Raw genomic sequence first — 27,820 nt, 5'->3', positions numbered from 1 at the left:
GAATGATGTTTGTGGTTATAGAAGAACATTTGAAGATATGCTCTCTGTCCTTTGATGGGATAGGACCAATCTGGAGGTAGGGGATCAGTATGAACAGGGCAACCTTTTGGGTAGCAAGTGTACAACCCTGCAGCACCTCCAAGCCCTAGCATGTCCTAAATAGGTAATCACTGCTGGTGTCACCACTTGCTTCATGGCTTTTAACTGAGACAAAGATTAGGAAACATATAAAGCGACCGAAGAAAAGCACCAGAAAGCCTACTGTGTGTGCCTATTGCATAGTAGCTCATTGCAAATACTCTACACATGTTATGTGCTTTCTCTGCATCACATAATCTATATGTACAATCATGGGGGCTGGTTTATAATAGATTGGACGTGGTGCATTATTTTAAATATACTGGTTGTATTTTACATATGGTGTATTCTGGTGTTTGGAGTGTTTAGAAGACATTTGTGGAAATGTAAAACTTGTATCTCATAAGCCCATATCTAGTGACCACAGAGCAATATTTAGAGTGTTTAATGTCTGTAACATGTACCTCTCCACAGGTTCATAAGCCTTAGGGATAGCACTGTCAGTGCAGACTTGAACGCTGAGATTAAGGAAGAGCGAGACAGCTGTCGAGATCTTCAGCAGTTTGAGAAGGAGTTCATGAGGGCCTACATTGAGGACATAGTAGAAAGAGGTAACTGCATGCCTTCAATGAGCTCTGCTTTTTTAGCTCTTGTCATAAGGAGACAGTCATTCTTAAATCTTATACATTATTGATGTAGACTGAGAAGTCTGGATTAAAAAGCCACTGCATTAACCTGCATGCAGGAACTCTTATAGATTAACCAGGTTAACACAATATTCTGCACAGAAAAATACTATTATTTACAGATACATTTATAGTGTATGAAGCTCTGTGGTGACCTCAAATGTTCGCTATTTTAATAAGTCAAATAAAATATTCCACTCCAAATTGCCCATTTCAGAACCATTTCCCATTTGTAAATATTCTGTACATCTGAATCGTTGGTATAAGGTCAGGGCGGGGGATTGCAAATTTCACATGGTTCTTAATTACAGATCATGGCTTATTCCTACAGTCAACAAAATAGCAACTACATAAAAGATAACCTTTTAAGGAAAGGTTAGAGGGAATATAGAAAAATCTGTATTGAAAATGTTCAATTTGTTGTTTTGCCTTGCTATGCTCTGTGATGGAGTGTCCTAAAGAATGTAAAACACACACTGTTAAAGTCCAAAGTGCATTAAGTAAACGTAATGTATCAGGATTGTGTAAACATTGGTAATGGTTGTTTTCTGATTTGGGAAATCTTCCTCTCTGTTTGTTCTTGACTTCGTCTCCCTCTCCCTAGACTCTTTCAGAACACGAGAGTACAGTTCCTCACTGTTCTCTTTCATGCTTATGTGATGTTTAGGGATTCACCTTTCTTTTCCAGAGTGTACCGTCTCATTTGTTCTCTAACCGGACTTGGTCTCTCACTTCATGATAGTACAGTAGCTGACATATTGGGGGACCCTGCAGTCTGTGTGGTGCAGGGCCCGCCTCCAAATGTCCACGGCTTACTCAAGTCAGGGTGAGGGCTGGGATGGGGCTGACTGCAGCTGGCTGGCGGGGTGAAAGGAGCCACTCCGCCTCCAGCTTTCCTGTGCATGTCAGACAGGGACCAGGAAGCTCTACCTGGTTCCTGTCTGTGTGCAGCACGGGAGCCAGAGAATCAAGTGTGACCAACCAAAGATGCCATAGAAGCATGTAAGAAAGATTGTCTGTATATGTGCATGTGTAATGTGTGTAATATGTGTATGATGCTATGTGTGTGTCAGATTTGTATGTATGTATTTATGTGAATGTCAATGGTATGGTATGTATGGGTGTGAGTGCATGTGTCGCTGGGTTGGGCGAATGAGAATGCAGTGTGTGTGAATGTACTGGGTGGGTGCGCGTGTGGACAATGCATTGTGAGTGAATGCGAGATAAGTCTATGGGTGAGTGACTAGTGGGTGAATGGGTATGAAAGGAATTGTGTGTCTGTGTGTGTGTATGTGTGTGTGGGGGGGTGCATGTGTGTTTGTGTTCAGGGTGCCTGTATGGAGAATGCAGTGTGAATGTTCTGAGTGCACGTGTGAGTGACTGTGAGTGGTTCATGGGTAAGTGACTTGTGAAGGAATGTGCATGGATGTGATTATTAGTCAGCATGTGCGTGTTCTGTGTGGGTGCCAGTGTGGAGAATGCAGACTGCAGTGTCAGTGTTCTGGATGAGCATGTCAGTGACCGTGGGTGAGTGACTGGGTATGAATGTGTATGTGTGTGTGCATGCGTGTGTGTGTTTGTGAATGTTATAGGTGGGTGTCAGTGTGGAGAATACAGTGTGAATGTTCTGGGTGAGCATGATATGATGGGTAATTTATAACGCGCTTAATACCCAGTGGTTTCTTAGCGCAGACCCGGGGATAGAACCTGTGTTGCTCTGTGACGTCTTGCTTCCAAGGCGAGCACATTGCCCCTGAGCTATCCTCCCAAACATGTCAGGGAATGTGTGAGAAGTTGTATGGTTGAGTGATTTGTGGGCATGAATATGATTATGTGTTTGTGTGTGTGTGTGTGAGGCACTTGTGGGCCCGGGAAGCACTTGAGCATTGTTGACATTTCCCTAAAGTGAAATGGCATGTTTTACTGTTATTTGTGGGCAAAGCCAATTTGATGAGTGTTATCACATGATATCACACTTGTAACATTCTGGACTCCTTGTAATCAAATAAGCTTAGCTATTTTAGCAAACAGTGAGAAGCAATAATGTAACTGAGTGTAATCTAATTTCAGGTGCCGGGGAGAAAAGGTCAACCCAGGGACATGCGTTGAATAACTGAAGCAGAACAAACAAAGTTCCCTATTAGGAAACTCCCATCCCTCGCACACTATCTTACGCCCTAATAAGAGCCAAACATTTTAGGAAATCCATTTCTTCAATTTAACAGAATATTAGGATATTCCATGTGTCAATACAATCTTTCATAACAGATTAATTCATACAAAGTTATATTTCCTTGTGTCACAAATCTGACTTAAGGCAATATTCATTCATTTTCATTAGTATTTATTCATTAGGACAACACGTTTCAAGGACATCTTTCTCTTCATCAGGGGCAAATTTCAACTTCAATTCTACAGAAATAAAGCAAATAATATTCTTTTAGTAAATCGAAACACCATTTTATACAAAGAGAGCAGTAAATAATGCTTGATTAACTCAAACATCTCCACCTCTAAAGTTCTAATTGTTAATGTAAGGTCAAGAAATGATTCATTAGATAAAGAGAGATCACTTTATCTCTCATGTAACTTGTACATCTTATCATCTCCTCAGTGAACTAATTTGACACATCCAAGTGCTGTGAATAGGGTATCATGAGTTTAAAGTAAGTCATAGCTCACCTTGCTGTTAGTCGAACTGATGTCAGAATGAAACAATAGATGTCCTAATTTTCTTAGTTTATGGAGGTTCCTATAGTGAAAGGATATTATATTCATTATGTTTTGCATCTGATACATGTACAGTTGACATTGAGACATTTTAAAATGAAGGTAAATAAAATAGGTAGGTCAAAGTCCCGGTACTTACCAAAGAGTAAGTTGTGGTTACCCAGGCTATTATTCTGCTTAGTGTCCATACCGCATGGTGTATTAATCTGTTGGAACAATACAGGCTTGAGAATATGTCCAAAGTGTTCCCCCTCTTGTCTGACCTCCATGTAAGTGTTATGAATTGTTTCACTCATCAACAGTCTTCTGTCTAGTGCTCTAACTGTTTTTCTGCAGAAAAAAAACTAAGCCACTAAGATGGGCAATAGAAATATCAGCATGAGAATGGCATTATGACGTCATCACGCATGACGTACCAGTTGTCATACTAGTAAACAAAGTCAACGTAGGTTTGGTAAAGAGTATGAGCATCCTTACTAGTTGATTACGGGAGACACCTCAATTTAATATTTCTAACTTGTATCACATAAATTAGAAAAAGATAAATATATAAATAAATATTATATGTGTAATTGACGCTATGCCATCATCACACATAACGTGCGTGATGTCATTTCTGTGAACAGTGTGAACATTAGTATCAATTAGGTTAGAGCGTTCCTCTATTCATTAGTTGATATCTTGAGGTGTGTGTGATCTCTCAACCCTCTTAGATTTAAATAGGTTAACACAATTAACATGAGTTCCTAAAGACACTAATCGTCATAGAGTATAAACAAGGACATGAAAAAAAATAAAACATTGAAACAATTAATAATTATTTCAAAATAATTGTAAGAATATGGTTGCTTCTTTCCCTACAATGAGAAACTGTGGTTTTGGTCAATGCAGTGTCACCAGATAAGGCTGCCCCAAAGGGGTTCATATTCTGGTAGTCATATAAATAAAGGATTGTCACCATGGTTATCCCCATGTTCCATATGGTGCATCAGATGTTTATCCTTGGTGACAGGAAAGGATAGTTTCTGCTTAAAGACATTATTCATTGGTGAAAACCTCTTAAACTATGTTTGCGCTGCCTCCTCATGAGTTCACATTCTTTTCCATTACTTTAAACTCGTGACCATTCTTTAGGTAGTAAAGCAATGTTCGGATATAGCTTATAGGATATCATTATTATGCCCAAATTAGCAATTGCCTGAACTCAGAATTTTTGCTGTACCCGTTTACGATGGGTAATGCCATTACTGAATACTGAACTGAATAGTCAACGATTTCGATATGTGCAAGTTATTAACATCTTGCAGGTAGAAACCGCTTCTTTAAGCCCATAGGTCTCTTAGTAACAATGATGGCTGTTTGGAACTGGTGTCATCGGTCTCATAGGAGTGTATAATCTTGCCACCAATACATTTGAATCATGTTGTTCAAACATTCCTGTAAGTTCCTCTCTTACTTATGCATACGCCGTCTTACACTTGTTTATAAGGGAGCATGTTGTTCAAAGCTACATGTGTCAATCTATTACCTATGGTAGTGTGTATCCACTCTTTCATTGAAAGGGGCCCAGAACAAAATCATCGTTTATCTCGAACGGGCCATTGAGTCCAAGCAATGGATTCAAAATACCTCTCTCTGTGAGAGACGCCTAGCTAGATCACATCTTCTCGGAAGCGGATGTATCACTTCAATATGATACATCTCAGCTGTGCCGTAGTGTCTGTTATCCCTAAAATGTCTATATACTGGGGATTCCACATTTGCAGTCCTCAGGTTGGACATATGTTCAGTGCATCTTTCATTTGCCTTACGTGTGGTTTTTCCTACATAGTATCTGCTGCATGGACATCTTAATGAATGCATTACATTTTTGCTATTACAAGTGCCATAATATTTAAGTTTTATCTTTTTCCTATTATTAGGGTGTCTTATGTATTCACCCTTTATTATACTTGAACAGTGCTGACAGTTGAGGCATGCAAATTTCCCACATTTGCATTTGTGTAGTGTTGTTTGAGTTGACTTTCTTGGTCTCTCTGCTCTGACTAATGTGTCTCTCAAATTGTTGCCTCTTTTGTAAGCCAACATAGGTGGTTCTGGAAAAAGGCATTGTAAGTTAGAGTCAAGTTTGATCACATCCCAATTTTTATTGATGATCTTTTTCACCTGGTAACTCTGCGAGGAGAATTGAAGTGTGTCTATCAGTCTGGCGTTCTCTTTCTTTGGGATTCCTTTAAGGAGATCGAACCTATCGTGTCTTTCAGATCTTGATATTGCTTTCTGTAACACCTCTTCTGAGAATCCTACGATCTTTGAATCTGTTTGTCATATGCTCGTATTCCTTCTGTAAATTCTCTTTGTCGCCCACAATGCAGCTTCTTCCTCTTGCTTTTTCTAGCACTTTAGGAGATATAGGGTTCACTTCTCGCTGAGGCTTACATCTGACACTTCATGCTGTAGGCTATAACTAAGATCTCCCTAGAGTCTATTGTTTTTCCATCTCTCACAGTATGTCGGAGCATCTCCCCACCCCCTTAGCTCTGACATTTTAATTGTGATTGCAACGGGAATGAGGAGGCAAGATAGAAAGTCTAAATTTATGTCTCAATTGAAGTGACCCCAGTCTGTATATTAATTCCTGGAATCTTTCGGTCAGTTTCTGACATTCTGCAAACACACCTGGTGTGGCAAATAAAGTATTGTCTAGATGTTCATCTCACTTAAAGTGCCATTCTAGGAAGGAACTGAATGTCTCAAACACTGTGCACAATATGGCACAGCCCAGATGGAAGCATTTGTCAGAATAGGAATTGGCCTTCCAGGGAGAAACCAAGCAACCTGTTGCTCTAGGTCATTCTAGCAGCAGCCTGAAAGCTGACCTGGAGTCCCCCCTTTTCTAGCAGGGTCCACCACACTGAAGCTCCGTTCATTAGAAAAGCCTTGTTAATGGAGGTATAAACAATTGAGCAACCTACCTTGCTTAAATGATGATTAACATGATTCCCTTTGGGTAGGATAAGTGATAGATTAACCTGGTCTACTCATTTTATGGAGCCAACCACTTACATTTCTCAAAGGGAGGAGTGTCAAAGTGGCCAGCAACCCTACACAACTGCCTTTCATATCTTCTGATGCAACACGGCTAGGTGCTCTTGTGCTGATTTGACATTGTTGTCCTTATTGCCTAGCAATTGGAGCTTGCAAGGCATCCTAAATAACACTGTCAAACCCTCAAAGAGAAACACAGCTGATCTAGGGTTAAGATATGCCTCAATCACCTTGTGTGACCCAGCAATTTTCACTGGCGTGGTAGTAGACCAAATGTTGCCTGCTTTGCCCTACTCTGACTCTCTTTTACTGCATCATTGTTCTGACCTTGGTCCATGGAAGCGGATGCCACTTTCATGAGAGCCCTTGGGTGGCTCCCTTGGCAGTAGATCTACTTCCCCAGGATTTCATGTCCATGTTTGGAAACCTGCAGCTCAGTCTGGGTTGAGGCTCAATGCAGCCTCTGCATGTGTGATCCAACCTGCAGAGTACCTCTTCAAAACACTCCTCAGAAACAAACCATCTATTTCTTTTTGAAACTCATATCTCTGCCCCCCCCTTCAGCTCTCTAGGAGGTGGCCAGACAGAAAGGGATCAGTGCGCCGTGCGTGATTGTCTGTTAACACAGGTTATTTTGAGTCTTATCCCACGTCTGCAATAAATTTACATCCTTATGCTGTCAGAAACAGTCATTGTATCGACTTCTGATATTTTCACAGAACTGTCATAAGGAAAGATACTTCCACCCACAAAATGGAGGCCATCCTCCAGTTCCATATTATATGTTGTAAAGCACGATAAGAGGCCTTCTTCGCTGAGTCGGCCATGTCTTATCTATTTGTTATATCGCCTTCTCCTTCACCCTTTTCCTAGCAGGAGCAGGAACATATTAAATGACGTAATATTTTCTACATTGTCTGTAAGCTCTCTAGCCATGTTCCTGCCATTATTTACACCTTCCGATGCTGGCCAGACACAAGGAGGACTCCACCTGGATTCAAAGCATTTAGAAAAATCCAAGAAGGCTCCTCACTGATCAGAATTAGAGTCTTTGCACCTGTACCAGTGGTATACGCACTGGGGGATGGCCCTGCTGGTAGCACAGGGGGATGAACAGACTCCTTTGTCATTGTGGGATTAGGCACTGCAAACAACACACAGTGAGTGGTGGGCACTACTGACAATGCAGAGGCAGGAGCAGACACTGTCTGAATCTTAGGGAGGGGAGCCAGCATTGCCAGCAAAATGGAGTGACCTGGGACCAAGCCTGATTTGAATATGGTCTTACCCTTTCTGTAATGGCTCGACAGACTGAAAAACGATGGCCTGGAGGGTTGCCCAAATCTGTGCCAGTGGTTATAATAATAATAATAATAATAATTTGGCACTTATATAGCGCTACGAACCCTCAGGTATCTGATGTGTGTGGTGCTCATTTATCGACCTCAGAAGGATGAAATGCTGAGTTTGGCCTTCCCGGGGTTCGAACCTGCGTTAACAGGCTCTGCACGGATGTCAAAGCGAGTGCTCTACTCGCTGTGCCACTTGAACGGTTATGTAATGATTGATTCAAAACCTTCCAGCCATCACATTTGGTTTAACAAAATGGTGTGGAACAGGCACAGCTGGGAACACCAGGGGAGGAATATGTTGATCGTGGAAAATAACAATTCCCATTCATTCCCCACTTCTATAACCCACTTTTTTGAATGATTCCTCATTCATTTCCCTCATAATCTCAATATCATCTCTGTCTTTTCCCTTTTCCTCTCCCATGAATTTTTTTCAAAAATACTTGTCTGGGACATTGCCTCTTCCCATCAAGCATATATTACTAACCCAGTCTGGTCACACTCTGCCCAGACATGCTGCTTCCTCACTTACCAACTGTTGTGGCCCTCTCTCTCTTCTTAACATGCTCCTCTCTTCTACCCCCAACTTCCCACTGTTTCCCCTTGCTCCCTGTGGTGCCACTGATGTCTACCGCACCCATATCCTACCACTTTTCCATCCCATTTATTGTAGCTCTCTTTCTGCTGCTGACTTCACCATTACCCTCAAACCATTAGCTTGCTATTCTTTTCTACTTACAATGATCCTCTTTTCTTCCCCAGGAAGCTTTTTCCATTTCCACATATTCACTTCTTACTCGTTGTTAATCTAGAGGTTTTCTCCATTATATGTGGACCCCTCCCTGAGTTCCCACTTACTTGACTCTGGTGACCCTCCTGAGGTGGTGCCTGTCTCCACTGTTTCCAAGATGGCCTGGTTGCCCCCCTCTCTGCTCCCAACCCCTCTGATTCATTATACTGAGGAGAGGTTCTGACAGGTAAGAAAATGTATCAAACACTGCATGCCAGGCTTACAGGGCGTGCAGATGTTATTACAATATTCTGAATCTGATTTCTTAAAGGGGCAGTAGTGGCAGCATGAGCCATGTGGTGGTCCCCTGCTCTATGCCCCCAGTGTTGTGGGGGCGGCTTGGGATCCTCCCCATCCTGCCCCGCATCCCATCTCCCATAGTGGGTGGTTGGGCATGGCCTTCCCAGTCACCCTTCCAAACACCTTGCAAGCCGAGCAGTTGACATTGTCACAAAGCCCTTCAGCCTTACAAATCCGTACTACTTTTCATGGGTTGTAGGTCAAAGTTTCGAAAACAAAAGGATCGAATGCCTTTTGTTCGACAAAGGACCAAAAAAAAGGGTCGATTTTTTTTAAATTATTATTGTACCCCCCATTTTCTTTATTAAAAACACTTTTTTTACCAACCCAAACTAAAAAAATATATAAATAAATAAATAAAATTCGACCCTTTTTTTTTCGATCCTTTTGTATTCGAACAAAAGGTCATTCGATCCTTTATTTTCGATCCTTTGACTGGACACCCTTTTCATGCATCTGCCAAGTCTCTAGGGATATCATATGGTGGCTGACATAGTGTGCCCTACTCTTAATCCGCACTGCAGCACTCACGCACCTCTGGCAGGACATTGTCAAGATTGACTAACGGGCTGCTGCTTTTCTCCTCAAACCCCAATAACCCACAGAAGACTAAAGAAATCAATAACAACCTTTAGACTACTGTGGGTCCGTTAAGTTGTGGCAGAGCCTGTGCCTCTTTACCGTCCCCACGAAGCTGTAAAACAAGAACAGAAAACGAGTACAGGAATCGGACATAAAAGAAAGCACAACCAACCCCGGCTACCCAATTTTCCTGACCGATAGCCAGAAAGGTTGTCAAAGGACTTACTTCCTGGGGCAGGAAGAAGCTTAAAAAATCAAGTAATCCAGAAGGAAAGGAAAAGCAGCACTGGGAGGATAGCTCAGGGGCAATGCATTTGTCTTTAAAGCAAAACAACGCATAGCAATACAGATTTGAATCCCGGTCTCCCGGTATCGAGAGTGTTATAAAAGAATAATTATATAACAAAAAGATACAATATCCAAAGGTCACTGAAATCCCAAGAAAACCAAACAAAAAAAGAAGGAAAAAAACAAATCCAAGAGTAAGTGTCCACAAGGGCAGAGCCAAAAGTTACCAAGGTTTACTAAGGAAGCGAAAGCTCCACAAAGCTGAGGGCTGTTTGCAAATTACCAAGGTCCCATGACCTGGAGGCTCAACAACAGAGAAGCGTTGAGGAGCACTGAGCTGAGTTTCTTCCGGATTGATAAACACATAGATCATGATGAATAAAGATTCATGGGTAACACAATGTGTGGCTGACGTAACGTCATCGATGTGTGGTCCCAATCCTGATATAAAATATAGTTTACCCGTGGGCTGTGATGGCGCATATTCGACCCCCCCATACAAACCAGGACTGGCTGGAAAAACAAATCTTTTTAATCCCATAAGGTGTCCATTGGGCATTACCTGATTTTTAGAGGAGACAATTGAATCAATCACCCTACTCAAACCTCTGTGCTACTAAAAAGGTCAATGATTAGGGCTCCTTCTATTCTCAGATTCCACCCTAGGCAACTCAGAACTTGCATGTTATGACTCTGTTTTCCTCCAATCTCACTTGCTGGTGGTATACCATGGTGAAGGCAACCAAACTAAGAGGCAGTGCATGACAACCCTTTTAGGGAAGTAGGCACTCTGGCTTCCATGGCACCCTTCTGAGTTTGGTTAATTTTCTACCAGCCGCTTGGACTTGGGTATGTTCCCAGATCCATAACTATGCATGCGTGCTGGGATCCCTAAGCTCCCACCCTAGGGTGTTAATATGCACCTCACCCAATGTCTATCCTCAAATTGGCGTTTGTAGTCCTGGAAGACTGTCATGGGTAATCATTTTTCATTGTGGGGCTCAACTACTAAGCAGCAGCCCTGGAACCATCATTTTTCATTGTGGGGCTCAACTACTAAGCAGCAGCCCTGGAACCATCATTTGCAGGTTCTCCGTCATCCTGGGCTTCAAAATGAATGTATGTTTCTGGTCTTCCTTTCAAAGTTTGTTTTCTTCTTTTCAGGCTCCACAGCACAGGCAGGAACCAGGAAGCTCTCAAGAAGGGAGAGCTTCCTGACATGCGCAGTGCAGACTAAGTGCCTCCATCTTGCATCACAAAAGGAAATCATCCTTTAAAGCTCGAGATAGAGTCACGCCATCTCCATCTGCAAAATAAATTATAATTTCCTTTGTGGCGTGAGATGGGGGAGCTGGAGCACATCCATCTTGCGCCACAAAAGAAATTATGCATTCAGACTTTAGATATAAATCATTTCTTTTTGGAGTCTCAAGCTCCCCCAGGACATGGCATGGGGGCCTCCATGCTGTGGGTCTCCTGTTATGTCACTGACACCACCTCTGTAATCCCTGACCAGTGGCCGCAGAGGCAGTGCCAGGGGTTGCAGGAAATTCACCAGGGCTCAGAGCAGTGACACCTGCTGACCCCAAAATGACATCAATGACTGAATGCAAATATGACTACGCAAGATCATGCTGAGTGCCCTAAAATACATGTTTGCAGTGTCTCATAAGTATGATTATTATTATTGGGGTGTTTATTGAGCATGGACCCAGCTTCAGGAAGCAATGGAGGGCTTTACAATTCATAGGGGGAAGTACACGCTGAGGGAAGCAGAGATACAAGAGAGTGGGAAGCTAGAAGCTGGGAGGGCAGGCAGTTTAATACCAAGAAATCTATAAGTAACCATCCTTGGAAACAGGGAGGGGATACATCGCCTAGTCTCAGGTTGGGATGAGAGTGGAGGGGCTGTGGACCTAGGCATTTGGAGAAGCCATTCCTTAAAGAGCAGTTTCTTGAGCTCTGTCCTGAAATGTAAAAGTGAAGGGGTGATTAGGAGGAGATTCCAGAGTTTTGGGGCGTAGACAGAGAAGGTCTGCCTTGATTCTTTCCTTCTTGAACTCGCTGAGTTTAAGTATGCACATCTCCTTGCTTCTTGCCTCTGATTTATTTATTAGTGAGTCATATTTATCTGCGTGGAGTTGCTGGCGGGTGATGTGTGGGTATGCGCAATCCATCCATCTGTGTGGCAGCATGCAGCTATATCATGGAAGTTATTGTTAGTGACAATGTGTGTTTATTGTGTTTGTGCATCATCCAATTTGTTTTACTGTGAGATTTGTAATAGATTGTGGCTGCAGCTCCATCAATGTGATTTACAGGGACCGTACAAGCCTAGATTGTGCTCACAGCTTCATAAAAGTTATTTACAGTTACCATAATGACACCGATCTTGGCAACAAAATCAAAGTGCTTTACACTAGGAATGCTGTAATGTATTTTGGGTTCATGAAAGGATTTACACTGGCAATGTTGGGATATATTGTAGGCACAGCTGCATAAAAATGACTTGCAATGGCATATGTTGTGAACCTAGCTATCATGAACATTCTGTCAAATGCTCCTGTGTAGGGTTTGCCACATTGCCCCTATTAGATTTGTCCATGCATTACTCTAGTAAACCAATCGTAAATTGTATAGCTTTTTTAACACATTTTCTCTGTTAAATCTCAAGAATATCGAAGATGTTAATGTCCCTGCACTAAAGATATTCCTCTCCCACCACTGACCTTGAATCATTTACAATTCCCCTCAGAAGCCACCCATCCTGCTGGCACCAAATGCAGCCTCTGCTACTTCAATGTGCACAGCATATAGGTGCCAAGGGCCAGGTGCCACACCTCTTGTTTTTAAGTTAGGTGAAAGATGAAAGATTTGATTCAAAACCTTACATCTTTCACCTAGTGCAGTCTGCAGTATACCACTGCGGCAGCATGATCATCAAAATTACTAGGCATGAGTGGTAGCCCAAGTCAGTACAAGAGACTGTGGTGCAGAATACACTTCTTTGAGGAGCTTGTGGGTGAGCCCTTAGCAGGGCCCATCATTTTGTGTTACATCACTGCAGAAATAAAAGCAAAAATGGGGGGGATAACAAAGCTTACAGCTTTGTGTTCTGTTGATTGGCAATCCACCATCTAGGACCCTCAGTTGTCCAGCCCCTAAGATTTGCTATCCACCATTTTAGTAACCAGAAAGATAATGTTACTGGCAATGGCAGGTGCCAGTTAATAGAATATTCTGGGTAATGTCAGGTCAGATTACAACATTCCTAATTGACATCTGTCCTCCATGTTGATAAACTGACATATTAGGGCACCTAGGCAAAAAGCTATCAACCCTTTAGGCTTTGTTGTTGTGTGATTGCCTCTCACCCGCTGTTTTTATAGCTGCTTCAACATTAATGTACGTCTGCAAGAGCATATTGAATCCCGGTTCAAGGCCCTAGACCTGGAATTAATTTGAATTAGCTTAACAGAATGCCCCTGTCTATCTGACCATGAAACACTCTATCAGTGCAACCTCTTTAGGATCTTTCCGTAGGATGCTTGCACAATCAAATGTTAGCACACTCTTCACTTGTATGTGCCACATTCCATGTTCACTCGCTTGACTTCTTTCACAAAACCCATATGCATTGTGTACTGTGAAGAAATCTCTACATTTCTGGACTGATCTTAAAATTCCCACAAATGCATGGCGACCCTATTTATTTAGATTAGAAAACAATTGCCACTTTCATGTCACAGAAAGGTAGTCCCTTACCCACTTCTTACTAGAAAATGGGAAGGCCACTACACCCTAGTGCTTAAGATCTGCCATTATGTTTTCAGGTGAAAAACATATTGAAAATATGTACAAAATAATTACAAAGTTTATTTGTAAATCCAAATTCCATCCAATTTGCAATGGAATAACAATATAAAATTGCTGCACCAAATCCAATACAAGGCATAATATAATCTGTTAAAAACCTTTAGCTCGCCTTTCAATTCGATTTTTCTTTAACACAAGCCTTATTGAAAATAAAATGAATAAATATATCAGCATCAGAAATAAGACAAATCGTCACAAAGGCAAAGTGATGGGAAAGATTTCATAATCCTCTAGCAATACCCTTACCCACTCAGCCTTTAGCAAGTTAGTTCTAACACTCATTATATATTTAAGAAAACCTAACAGTGACCATGCAATCTGAGGTGTGCTAGCTTTCAGAAAAAAACAGAACTGGTCTGCATTGTCTGACATTTAAAGGTTTAAGGAGTGGGATCAAGAAGCGCTGGCGGGATACTTTATAGGAAGGACATAAGAAGAATGTATGTAATAAGTCCTCCATATCAGCCTTGCAAATCCTACAGGGGTAGTTAGCTGGATAGGGGCTGTGCACTTCGCAGTGATATCATTCAGATAAATGGCATTAATCCTGGCTCTGGTAATAAGGACATGATCGCTTCCTACCTTTGGCCATGTTTAATAGCCCGGCCGCTGTCCCTCGGAGAAAATGATATATCTCTATTAGCAGATTTTTCAAGTTCCAACTGTTCTCTTCCCAAATTACGTCTAAGGCACAGGTCAGAGTTCATTCTATCTACCAAGGGTTTGGTCAGGGTAGGACCATTGTTGAAATAGATAATCCCCCTGAAGGGACCTTTTCAATACAAAGCCATCCATGGGATCTTCAAAACATTTTTTTTGTTATTCATCAAGTATGACAAAATGTCCTTGCTCAAGACAGACTTTTCATTTACCCAGACCCTTAGCCGTAGCTTCACAGGTTACGTTCTCAGTTCATCTTCTAATGGTGTTACATGGAGCTCTTTAAGGACTGCATAATTAGGTGATGACTGTGGTAAACACAAAATATATTTCATGAATGAGTTCTCGAGGACAGATAGCCTGAGGTGTTCCCAAAACCGCATACACTTGCACCATATAGGACTATCGCTTTTGGTTTGCCCTTACATACCCATACATTAATTGGAAGGGGTTGGGCCTTCTAGACTTTGGAAAACCTCTTTATTTCCCCTATTGCTTGCGACATCCTGGAGGCCCTTTTGCCACATGCACATCCCGATTAAAAACAGAAGAAATCCCCAGATAATCAAAGGACTCTGTAAATTGAAGGCATTTGTTATTGACCAAGGAATGCTGTGGTTTATCTTTAATCGACTTACCCCTGGGGTTACAGATTAATTCAGCAGATTTAGCACCATTAAGACTGTTCATGAATTTGGCATAGGCTTCCAACGGCTTTTATAATGATCATCATCCTATGCTAAGACTGGTATATGGCATCTTTCAAAATCTGGAACATCAGCATTGCAGGACATTAATGATTCGGTATGGCCATTGATACATAATGAGAAAAGAATAGCGGCCAGGACACAACCCTGTTGTACCCCTCGAATCCACTGGGAATCAGGGCGTGTAGTGTTCATTATTCCTGGATTGAACCAATGCCGAATTATTGCTATGGTGTCTCAAAAGAATATCAGTGAGTTATTTATGACAATTCATGTTGTCAAGGCACTGCCATAACTTTGCCCTGTTTACTTTGTCGAACATAGTGCTCAAATCCATGAACGTCATGTATATAGGCTCCTTTTGCTTGTGGGTTTCAGGGTATGGAAATCACTCTCCATTCATCATAGGGGCTAAATCAGAGCCAATCTCAGTGATGGAGTGTCATGGCTAGGCACAGCCTGCTTCACCACTGGAGCTGTGGTCAGCTCACCGGAATGGCTTGCACCCTTCCCAAGATGGCAACTGGACTAGTACAGATACCCATTCCAAGATGGTGTCCGGGGGCTCTTGATGCCTCGTTTCCGGTTCCAGGGAATGATTGCTGATCCTCCACACTGCAGTCCTTATCAGGAAGCATGTGGTGCACTTTAATGCGTAAGTTGCTAAAAATGGTGCGCCTTGCCTCTTTCTTGCCATTTTCCTTTTCCTATCTGCAATTTTCCTTTGGATACCCTTCTTGCTGGAATCCTCTGGCTCCTGTTCCCTTTCTTCCTTGTTCTTTGTGGTTACTTGGATCTGCTACCTCTGTTTGTGTCCTACCTTGCTCCGGCTGCTGACGTTTCCTCATAGTTTCTGTAGCCATCATGTCATCACTGCCTCGGGAATGGGAGTCGTACATTCCAAAGTGTCATCCAGGGTTTTCGCTCTTCACAGGGTTTTTTTCACTGATATCAGGTTTGCTGTCTTAGGGAACCACCTCTCTGGTTTGTCTATTCAGACAGAGCGGCTTCCCCACACGGCCAACTACAGTTCTCTAACAGCAAGTGCCAAGAGTTATGGGTCAGACCGGCCATTGATATGGAGTCTCCCAAGTTGGTTCTAGTGGGAGGCTTTGCATATAAGGCAGTGAAATGTTTTACACACACCCTATCCTGCACATTGGAGTTAACTATATTACTGCGGCTCCTATGTTTCGGACCATGATTAACCAACTCCCAGAATGCCCTGTAATTAGGTTGTGCGGCAGCCAGTAACAGGTCTTCTCAATCCTGTTCCTCTAGTTCCACTTTTCTACGTAACCTTCTTAAATGCTGCTTTAGCTTGCATAACCATTTACTAGTCTTGGTTTTCCGACCTTAGAGCAGTCATCTACTCTGCTTTGACCAATTTACAATCCTCATTAAACTGGACTGTCCCCCTCGTTCTTTTAAAGACCTGTATCTCTGTGAAATAATTTGATGAAATACACGGTACTACGTTATAATAGGAGTTCAAACCCGATGCTGCAGAAGCTTGGAGTCTAAAATGGACATCAATAACTCGCTATTACCTAAAATGATTTATTTTTGGGTTACTTCGCTAACACTCACATTGCATCAAATTTTTTTTTTATTCGTACTCCCAGCATTGTTATGCATCAGGGATATATATTCACCATTGGTAACCTCACGACCTATTTCCAACGTTAAGTTGAGGGCATAATAAATTGGAAGTCATTAATGCTTTCCCAGTTTTTTAGAGAGATACACAGATAATCCAATGTTGTTTTGCACTTATAACCAATGAACATGTAACTCCCCGGAATACCATTCCCATTGCACCTATTAACTGAACGTAAGCCCCACTCTTGCAGCCAATAGTAAAACATTTTTATTTTTGTTATTTTTTTTGTTTTTTATTTATGTAAGCGGTTGACATGTGGTCAAATGTTTGGCTAGTACATACAACAAATCCAATACAGTTTTGGATTTCATATTATAGATAAAATCTAGAAAAGTATAATCAATTGGTTATTAAACATTGTCCTCATTACCTTATCCATTAAGGTACACAAGTTAAAACACAATCTACAATTCCAACTACCTCAAAAACCTAACTACTGCCAATGTCAAAGGAACTGAGTTTCCACTCAATAGCTTCGGCCACCACGACTCTGGCGTGAGGAACTGGTAGAGTTTTATAAACTTTTCCAAGTGTAAACCCTGTTGCTCCACCAAGAATGGGCAGGTTATTAAAAGGTGTTATAGTGTCTCTGCTTCTGACGGAGCTCTGCAAATTATACAATTAGACATTTTTTTTCAAGTTTTCAATTCAAAATCGTAAAAATCGTGAATCCATTCCACACATTTGCCTTCCCAGGTTACCAAGGGGCATCATTTCTTGAGAATATTGCACTCCTAATGATCTTAAACAATGAACTCTCATCACCTTTAAGTATTTTCTATATAGTGTATTTTCCATTGCATCAGAACCATTAGAGAAAGTAAACCCAGCTCAGAGCAAATGATATGACACTCTTAGGAAAGCTGAGAAATGTTTTCCAGAAGAGTCCCTCTAGAAGATCCCATTGTCATGATTCCCAACAGATGGAAGTTATGGCATGCCTAGAGGCACCACCATTGATGCGCCACCACGTTCTTCCCTCATGTTATGCTCAGAGGACTAGTGTTTGATCCAAGATGGTGCCCCGCTCTCAGAATATCGGCAGTACAGGAGCGCCCCGCACGATGCGTTACAACCCTTATGATGCATCTATGGGTAAGCCGCTAGTTTTCCTCAGTATCTCTCCAGCGTTTCTTTCTTGTTCTGTACAGCATTCTCTAGACTTTTCTATTGCTTGTCACTATCCTGTGTGTTTACACTCTGCAGTTCTATTACTCGCTACCTGATCTGCTTCGCTACAAGCTCTCCCTGTGCATCTACCTCTGGTGCTTTTGCTTCACCAGCTGATGCGATTTACAGAAAACTGGTCTTTCTACATCTGGATCCCGCTTGGACAGAACGTCAGACCCAGGTTTTTTTTATGCCTGTAGGCTTTTTCACCCATTAGGGCTGCTGTAGAGCTGCCACTCGGTCTTGCTAGGTTCATCAGGCGGACAGTGTGGCTTCTTCCAGGGGCAAACCTTACCTCTTCGAGGGTCGGCGTTCGGCGAGAAAGAAGAAGCCTGCAAGTGAACAAATAAGGAGTACTTCTGACACTCTCCTTAAATTTGTTCAGTACTCTCACTTCCATAACTTAAACTTGACTTATTTGCCATTATGTTTGAAGATGAAAAACATATTGAAAAGGTGTCTGCTCTCGCCTTGATGATAAATCTCAATAACATGTTTATTCTATTGTTGCAGAAACCGCACCCTGCTATACAACTAAGATATCGCTGAGTCTGCATCTTTAAAGAGCATCCCATCGTGCAAAGAATTAATGGAAGAAAACTTTAATTCACATCCTGTTTTATCCATTTTATTTGGAAGGTGTCCTGAGAAGGTCGACGTGAATTAACCTTCAGGATATACCGATTATGAAGTGTTTTCATGGGAATGTATTGTGTATTTGACACATTTCTTTGCTAGTGAGAAACAGTAAGCACTTTGTTGTTGACTAGTACCTTCCTTGTACCATAAAGTGCTAGTTGGTGGTTCCCCTGAACTGCTCGTGATGTTGTATTGATCTTGAATGTAAAAAGCTATTCTTCGTCTCACCAATTATAACATCGGTGCAATACTTTAAGACCAAATAATGTTGCTTGTACATGCTTCATTACAGATGTAAATGTGTTGTGATGTATTCTTCAAATAGGTGAGGCTCTTGGTAAATTGTAGATGTTCTAGAAACCACTAGAGTTAAAACTGTTTTGAAGATGTATGCATGTGTTGTGCTGTGATATGAGACATAGTACATAGACTGTAAGTGAAAAATAAGTGCACCACACTCAATTATTCAATATATGTTGTTGTCCAAATGTTAATTCTGTACCTATCCTGCATCTGAATTCTTTAAGTTGTTATTAACTGCATGACAGTTTGACATAATTGAAGGAACAGAGCGTGCTCAGATCTTTGCAATCAATCGGCTTGAACAAAGACATCTGGGTGAACAGTCCTAGTGTATGCAGGAAGACTCTCTTCATGAACATTCGAGGAAAGACTGTGTGGGGCTGATGATATGCCTAATCTGAAAGCCATTTGGACCTGCAATTAAATATGCATGCAAATTATTTCAGTGCCTACTGCCACAATTAGGACGGGAGGGCAACAGGATAAGCGGATGGATTAACAAAGTGCCTGCTGTGCATCTTCCCTGTCATCATATTTTCAAAACCTTTTATAAATCGTCGGGCCTTTTCTTCTTGGATAATTATCAGAAAGTTCAAATGCTGCCTAGAAGTGCTGTGAGAATGTGTTATGGAGTCACATTATAGAGCGAGAGGCTAGAAACACAACGTTTGAAGTACTTTTCCGTGATTTCTTTCTAGAATGTAGTAAGATACCCTTTCAGAAGTACAGTTTGTTGGCTTACTGTAGTGTATGGTGTGTTGGAGGCAGGGAGTATTATATTGCCTTCATGTAACCATTGAATGGTCTTTGTTGTATAGGAGATGAGGTCTATGAAGGATGGGTGGGACCCATCCCAATGGCTTTTTTCTGATTTGATGGAATTCCCAGGTAGAGGCGCTTCCCAAAGTTTGGTGTCAGGCATATGTGACACGATAACTGCCATATATCTTTTTTAATATCAAGATGAAGGCCTTCTTGTCAGGTTTCAGTAGAAAGTTGTTTTCTTCAGGGTGCCATTGAATTGAAGCCTAATAGTGAATGGTTTAGCGGCATGGTAGTGTATATTCCTACAAGATGTGTTGCACGCAGTGATCTTTTTAAGGACAGAAGAGTAAACTGCTCTGCAGAGAGAAACCTCTGATTTCACCTCTGTTGAGAAAATCCTCTTTTGTTTTATTGTCCGTATGCTTACTTTGGTCATGGAAAATCCGCTCACTTTTGAATGAATAATGTTACAAAGTGCTTCAAGTATTATAGCAATAAAGGTTTTATGATCTATGCAATAACGTTTATCGATTTAAACCATGATGCATACCTGTATATTGTGCTTGTATTTAGTTGTGAGCACTTTGACCTTAGTTGCAATAATTAGGACATTGTGGTAGGGTTCTACATTGTTACAACACATTAAATTACTTTGTGGGAATGTACCTCATTGCAATTACTTCGATTTTTAATGGTGGGATTCCAGCCTACATCCCTTCCTCTCCATTCACTATCATCCCTACCCCAACACCTCCCTTTATGCCCCTTAACCTTTAAATACATGTACACAATTACTTCCCCACGAATTGATTTGAAGTAATTGCAATGGGAGACAGTTCTGGCTATCTAAAGAGGCCAGGAAAAAGAGAGTACCATTGCAATAAACATTTGCGACTTTTCTGTATGTTCTATAATCAATATTTACCAAATGTGAGATGATTGCAGAAATAAAGGAGGGTGACATAGATGTCTCTATCAGATATACCTGAGAGAAGCAGCATGGCTGACCACTTAACCATGCGTGATAGCCAACACTGTATTACTGAGGTAGCTACCAAGGTCAGGATATATTACAAACAAATGAGTGTGTGTGGATGATCTCTAGGGTAGAGAGGAGGCTGTAACTGGTCTTTGACACATGTATCGTTATTTTCTGGAAAATTGAAGATTGTATTATTTAGTGAGTTGGGATAGTTGTCGTTGTTGCAAGGCTTTTCTGGGACATTAGTTTTGTGTATTAACCATCCACAATAGATGGATCAAATCTCGTTTTTCTTTCATACGAATTCAGAAAGTTGGGATATCCTGATCACGTCATTGCTTAGCATTTACAGTATTATTAGGATATATTATTTAGGCAATCTTTTATTTGCTGAATTTTAAGTTTCTTCACTTCGACTTTCAGAAGAGAGCTTTTTATGAGTTCCAGAGAGGGAGATTCTCGAAATACCTAGGCAAGGATCCAGCACAGTTTTGTTTGCTTGTTCAGTTCCAGGTTGCCGTTGTCTAAGATGAAATGGTTGTGGGACTGTCATTTATGGCTTTGTAGATTTAGAATACTACCTTGGTCCTGCACATGTGAGTGTTTCCTGGGAATGTCGAACTCTGTGTGTCTGATGAAGCAGGAATGAATTGGTAATGGAGTTCATCAGAACAAGCACTCTAGACATTGCACCAAGATAAAGCCCAATCTATGATGCTTCAATTCATACATTTTGGATTACAAGGCCCTACAGCCACCTAAAAAGCATGGCATCTCTATGACAGCCATAGCATCCGTTCTTCCTTGGAGGCAGGCCCTTCATGGTGCCCGAGTCACTGGAATTGGCTTTCTGTTTTGTCTCACCCAGGCAATTAAATCCCTAGGGTGAAGGCGAAGTATCCCTACGTTTTGAACTACAATGCAAAGTGCATAACAAATTAATTTCTTATTGTTTTTCATTGTTAGACTTTTGTATACAAAGGAAATCAACAATGACATGCTTGTAATGGGTTGTAGGTCAAAGGATCGCAAAAAAAGGTCGAGTCAATTCAACCGAAAAAAAGGATCGAATTTATTTTTGTTTTTTTGGGTGGGGGGTTCCACCCCCAAACCCCTGTTTTTGGGTTAAAAACACCCTTTTAAAGCTACACTAGAGCAAAAAAAATATATATATATATATTTTTTTAAATCGATCCTTTGGTTTTCAGTCGAATGCACTCGACCCTTTTGCATTCAACCCTTTTGCTTTCGACCCTTTAACTGGACACCCTTGTAATGGATATACTAATTTGAAAGATTGTGTTGCTGTTTCTTTGGTTTTTAATAGCTGGGCAAGGAGCCTTTTGGGTGTTGTTAGTGTGTCACCAATCAAGTGATGGAGATTAGCATATTTCAAAGCCAGAGAATTAAATGAATCAGAAACATCAGGAAATGAACAAGCTGAGATTTCAGCTTTTTCAATAGACAGTTTTGTTTATCTTTACTTCATGCTGTCCCATAATTGGAGCTGTGTAGGCTGTAATGCAACATGTCCGTTTTCTAGATAAGTCATGATTTTGTTTACATCTGAAGAGAGAGGACAGGTAGATGTCCCTTTCAAATAAAATAAAAATGTGTATTAAATTCAAGTAAGAAGAACAGATAGACAGAGATGCAAACAGAACCATCTGTCCTTTGCCTCTTGTACTTGAATTTAGAAACACTAACAGAACTGGACGAGTTCTGGGAGTATCACAGGCATGAAGGCAAGCAATGGAAGGCATGCAGGATACATGATATGTATGGTGCATGTTCTTAATACTCTAGACATAGATATCACGGCATCTTAAAATGTGTATTTTTCTAGTGGCAGTGGTGTTGATTTTTTAAAAGCAGGTATCATATGGTCTCAAGTCGCTAATCCTAATGTTCAATTTAATGAATTTCAAGTATGTATTTCCTTTTTTTGTGCCAACATCTTTCATATATGATTTTCCAAATGAACATATCATTTAACTATAATACAATCCATCTATCTGTGCTCTTAGCATAGCATTTAGAAAGTCAAGAAACATAAAAATGAACATTCAACAATTAGGCGGTAAACCAACATAGGGTCTCTTGCAAAAGACAATAGCTACAAATAAATCACAACAAATGTATTTAATATCTAAATTGTTATATGATAATAACACAAATATATATTCTAATACCACTATGTTAAAAAATGATTTGGCATACATCATATCTTTATAGTTCTAATGGAAAAAGTATACATTTTCACCACTTTATTTGGTGCAAGTGCTACTAAGGATTTCACAATGTGGGTCTATTTACCACTGTATGTGTCCCTTATTGTTTGTTGCATGGATACATTGTAGTGTTAACTACCATTGTCTGGGGTAGGATTCGATGGTAACAGCCCGCCAGGCCAGGCTTTGGTAGGTCTGAGCGAAGCAAGGACTATGGCAAGGTCTCGGGCCTGTTTCAACTAAAGCATGCCGCAGACTGAGGTAGTTAAGGCTATTACGTTCAGGGCACTAAAGACCAACGTTCGGGGTGCTAGTGCATTGTTTGTTTATGGGAAACCAGCTTTTCATGTCCCACATTTACCGATTTCCCTATTTTTAAAAAACGACAAACAAAAATGTCTGACATTTTTACCATTACTATTTCCCTGGTGGTTGGTGAAACGACAGGATGAGGAGCCAGAATAATAACAAGCAAGGGACGGGTAAGTGGGGGGATGGTGTGTGGAGGAGGAAGTTAGATCGGGATGACAGGTTTCAGAGGAGGGCCAGGTGGGGAGAACAAGGAGTCATGAGGGAGGCCAGGGGCACTGGTCAAAGAAATTAACATGGCGGCTTTGGGAGTCAAGTAGGAGTCTGGAAAGGCAGGAAAGTAACAGGCTTATGCCAACCAATATATTCTGCTACTCTGCATTCCTCACCTCCTGATTGACTGGCACCACTCTTCAGGGTGTTTATAAGTATTAATTCCAGAAGTTGAATGTTTAATGGTTTAATGAAATAAAGCTTTATTTGTAGATGCAAGGGTTTATTTTGGTTTTATATTTACTGCTTTATAGTGCCTATATTCTCCCAGAAAAAGCATGAGACTATGTGACAAAATGGAAGGTCAATTCATTAGGTGGATATAATGAAAATAAAATGAACAAATAAAACTATGTTAAAAATATATATATATATTATAATTACATTGTAATACATAGAGTAAGATGTGACTACACGTTCAGATTGAAACCAAAATGATTGCATTTAGCTCTGATAAAAAATATGAAGGGTGGGGCAAAAGGGTGAGAAAGGATGAGGCATGCTTTGTGATCATCAGTGTGGGGAGGCTTAAATCGATAACTCGCTAGGAAATCCTGCAGGATAAACCTGACGAGGCGGCACAGGAACAAATTGAAAGCCGAAGGTGAAATGGCATCAGTCAGCCAGATGCTATTTTACTTTTGCCTATGGTAACAATTTTTGTCATCAATTAGTGTTTAGGATAACATGGGTTATCAGTGAGGGATATATTGGCAAATTAGTGAGATTAAGAGAAAGTATGAACTACAATTGCAGTACACATAGCATACTATTGCTACCGAGGTTCGTCAAGATTTCCTCGTGGTCATACTATAGCCTTAACCCACACAGACCTGGGATTTTCGGTTTTTTTCTTGATGGTCAATATTTGCTTCAACAAGTTGACAAATATCCAATATGGGTCAAATGTTGAATACACATTTGTTTAGAATCTTCTACATTGTTATCTTGACAAAATGCATTGGAAACTACAAGTTACATGTAGTGGAAAGTACTTTGGTATGAAGACGCACTTTTGTTTTAATAAGTGGGCAGTGTAGAAGGCTTTAAATAGGTGTATTTAAAAAATATGTTATGAAAGTATTGCTTCGAATGGAATCTTTTCATTTTAGTCTACAGGCGCATGGTAAATATCCTGTATGTGGGATGCGTCCATATTTTAGGTAATTGATGATTTTATTTAAATTAAAGAGAGCCAGGTGATGAGTATCCCCTCAAAAAATGGTTTGTTACAAAATGTGTATGTAAGAAATAATCATGGGGCAAGTAAACACATCATGACTAGAATCTAATGGTGCGCGCCAGTGAGAGAATCAGGTGGTCGATTCAAGTGGGTTACTTATGTATCTTGGCATAGAAATTCTGGTTTATGGGACATGCCCATCTTTCCCCAGTGTTTTAATCTCATCATAATATGAAGTGTATAAGGAATGTCGATAAAGATGTACACATCAATAATTCTTCAATAGTTCCTCAGTATAAAATGGCTGCCTCAATCAGTTTCTCATATTCCGAATCTCGCTTAATGTTGCATGTTTTACACTGCCCAGAAACCGGCAATATTTAAAGTTAACGCACCGCATATTGCCCATTAAATTAGGTAATGTGAATGACTGAACATGGAATGATAAATTTGACAAACCCAAACAGCATTGGCCAATTTCTTTAATTTACAAAACTATTGTAAAAAAAAAAGACTTGCTTGCAAAGGACCACAAGTTAATGAGTTCCCTCAGCTGGAGTGGCATCGCACTAGTCGCATTGTCCCTCTTTCACCCCCCCACCACCATAACTTAAAGAGCAAACTAAACCCTTCAAGGTTTACTCAGTCAGCTGCAATGTGTTTAGTTCGACAGTCCAAGCAGCAGTGGTTACCAGCAAAACTAGATGTGGTGAGGGCAGACCCTAATGACAGAGGTCAATATAGAATTCCCAGATGTTTATTGCACAATACAAAATAGTAATATATATTATTCTCCATCACGCTTTCAAAACATGTTTGTGTTTGAAAGAAAAACACATCCTCCTCAAGCCAAACTTAACCATATGATTTAAATTTAAAGGAGAGTTTCTAATGTATTACACTACAATGATGGCTTGACTGTATTAAACCTCTCAACCTTTGGTCCCTTTGTGTTTGATCTGACGAGAAGCACTGAATTACATTATAGGCTAATCCCTCACATACTTATGGTATTGCAGTTTTTATTAGACCACCATCCGTGAAAATGGGTCAAGATATCAGTATGTTATCAAGAAGCACTAAGATCTTACAAGAAGAGATCCAGAAACTGCATTGTAATTAACAATGGAAACATCCGGCATAGACCAAAGAAAGCACCGAAGGTTGTATGCATTGACGGAGGCGTAGCTAGGGAGCACAGTGCACTACAGATATGCGAATCAATCAAAACAAAGCGCAGTGAGCCCTTGAAAGCAAACTAGATGATATGGTAAGAAAACAAATATCAATGATAGAATGCAATACAATGAGACCCTAAAGAGGGCATATGCTGATCAACAGATCTTCAATTAGTGAACTTTGGAATCACTGGTTCCACACTGGGACGCATGTATCCTGAAGGCAGGGGGCGAATGGGTGAAGAGGAGTCCTGCCAAGGTTTAAAGGGTGCACGAGCATCCAATGGAAGAAAGAAGATCCCACTACAAACACATTCACCCTAGGAGTCGCTGCAGGATTGAATTATTTTGCGTGTTTATGAAACAGTTAATAACCGAAAGCCACTTTGATTATTCCTGCATTGGGTTTGCACTTTTATGAAACTTGTTTGTGTGTTAAATTTAAGATCTATTTTTGTAATGCAAATAATAATTAGATTTCTTGTGATTAGTCATAAGAAAGGCCAGTGCTTCATATGCTGTCTGTACTATATAAAAAATAAAATATAAAATCTGAATTGTGTCCAATGACTAGTTTGTGTTACAGTAAGCACACATGGCCTACTGATCAAGAATACATATCACTAGTATTAAAAGAAAGTTCAGATTGTTCACATAATACTTTTAAAACAGGTTCCTGTACCATATATGAAAAGTCTGCATTCCCGTTTTGTTAGCATAAAGTTTGCAATGCAGTGGATCACCTCATTTCTAGAAGGCGCATACATGGACTCCTCAAGGGCACGTCTCCTTCCGCTTGCCATCCATACTGCCCCCAGGAATTCATCCTGTCCTCAATGAATTTGAATCCATACCTCTAAATCCATTTTTCTCTCGGCTCTAAGGTCGGGTCTGAGTATGGTTCCCAGAGAAGCCAAAAACGACTTTTCAAGCTTCCTTTCACTCACCCAGTGGTCGAAGTTTACGAAAAGAGGTAGTGGAACTATGTTCCCTGCTGCCTGCCCCCGCTCCCCACAAACCCCATCGCCATGCCCCCTCCGACACACAATCAAACCCCAAAACAAACATACCTGCTCTTTATGGAAATGTTCAGTGCACTGCACTGAAGTGCAAGCTTCAACTTCTTCCGATACTTTTATTTTAAAACGAAACCATTCCAGAACGGTTTCTTTTTAAAATAAAAGTATAGGAACGGTTTCTTTTTAAAATAAAAGTATAGGAACGGTGAAACTTAAAAATGTAAAGTATAGGAGCACCGCTCCCGACCGCTCCCACCCTCTTCAACCTCTGCGCTCACCTATCGGTATCTAAGTTAACGTGAGGGTATGTCTGTTTGGAGTGGACTGGGGCAGATGGGATAAGGTGTATCATGATATCACTTTGAATAATAAGCATTGGCAACCCCAACAGTTCTAGCTTTTGTATAGGCATGTAATAGGCATCTTCCAGGCACTGCCATAACGGCACACCCTACACATAAAATAGCAATACGTGGAAATGGATGGCTTTGTCAATGTTTGTTCATAACAGGACTTTGGTGGAACAAACACAAATCAATCAAGTGGCTGAAGACACAATGGGTCTCATTACGAGTCCGGCGGTACCTGAGCCGGAAAAACTAGCAGGTTACTGCCGGACTCGTATTACCATTCCGCCTCCGTGATTCCCGAAATCACAGGGGCGTTACAACCCCGGTGAACCGGTAATTCCCGAGGCGGAATTCGGTAAATCCCCATTCCCATGGAGTCCAATAGGACTCCATGGGAATGGGGAAGTGGAAACACCGGCACCATGCTGTAATGGTGCCGGTATTTCCACGTCTGCCTGCAGGCGGGTGGTTTTAAACCCGCCAGGTCAGACCTGGCAGGAGTAACAGCTCCCACCTGCAGGACTCGGAATCAGCCGGTCCGGAAAGAACTGTGGTGGCGGGTTTACCACCACCGTTCTTTCCGGACCGGCTGACTCATAATGAGGCCCAATGTGCTTAAGACATTTTTATTACAGCAGTAATACAAAAAGGCAGTATT

The 27,820-nt window shown here is 41.0% G+C and overlaps 1 protein-coding gene across 1 annotated transcript in view; it reads left to right on the top strand.

Moving 5' to 3' along the window:
• LRRC2 (leucine rich repeat containing 2) overlaps positions 1–26,350 on the top strand; it is a 1,026,596-nt gene extending 1,000,246 nt beyond the window's left edge. The window contains exons 8-9 of the mRNA XM_069625672.1: positions 553–689; positions 18,444–26,350. Of these exons, the coding sequence (XP_069481773.1) occupies positions 553–689; positions 18,444–18,493 (187 nt within the window). The 3' untranslated portion in view covers positions 18,494–26,350. The remainder of the gene's footprint in view (positions 1–552; positions 690–18,443) is intronic.
• The last annotated feature ends 1,470 nt before the right edge of the window (positions 26,351–27,820 follow it).

Source organism: Ambystoma mexicanum, chromosome 6p (genome assembly GCF_040938575.1).
Source record: "Ambystoma mexicanum isolate Mex_15411 chromosome 6p, UKY_AmexF1_1, whole genome shotgun sequence".
Classification (NCBI taxonomy): domain Eukaryota; kingdom Metazoa; phylum Chordata; class Amphibia; order Caudata; family Ambystomatidae; genus Ambystoma; species Ambystoma mexicanum.
This window is presented reverse-complemented; position numbering and strand designations above follow the sequence as displayed.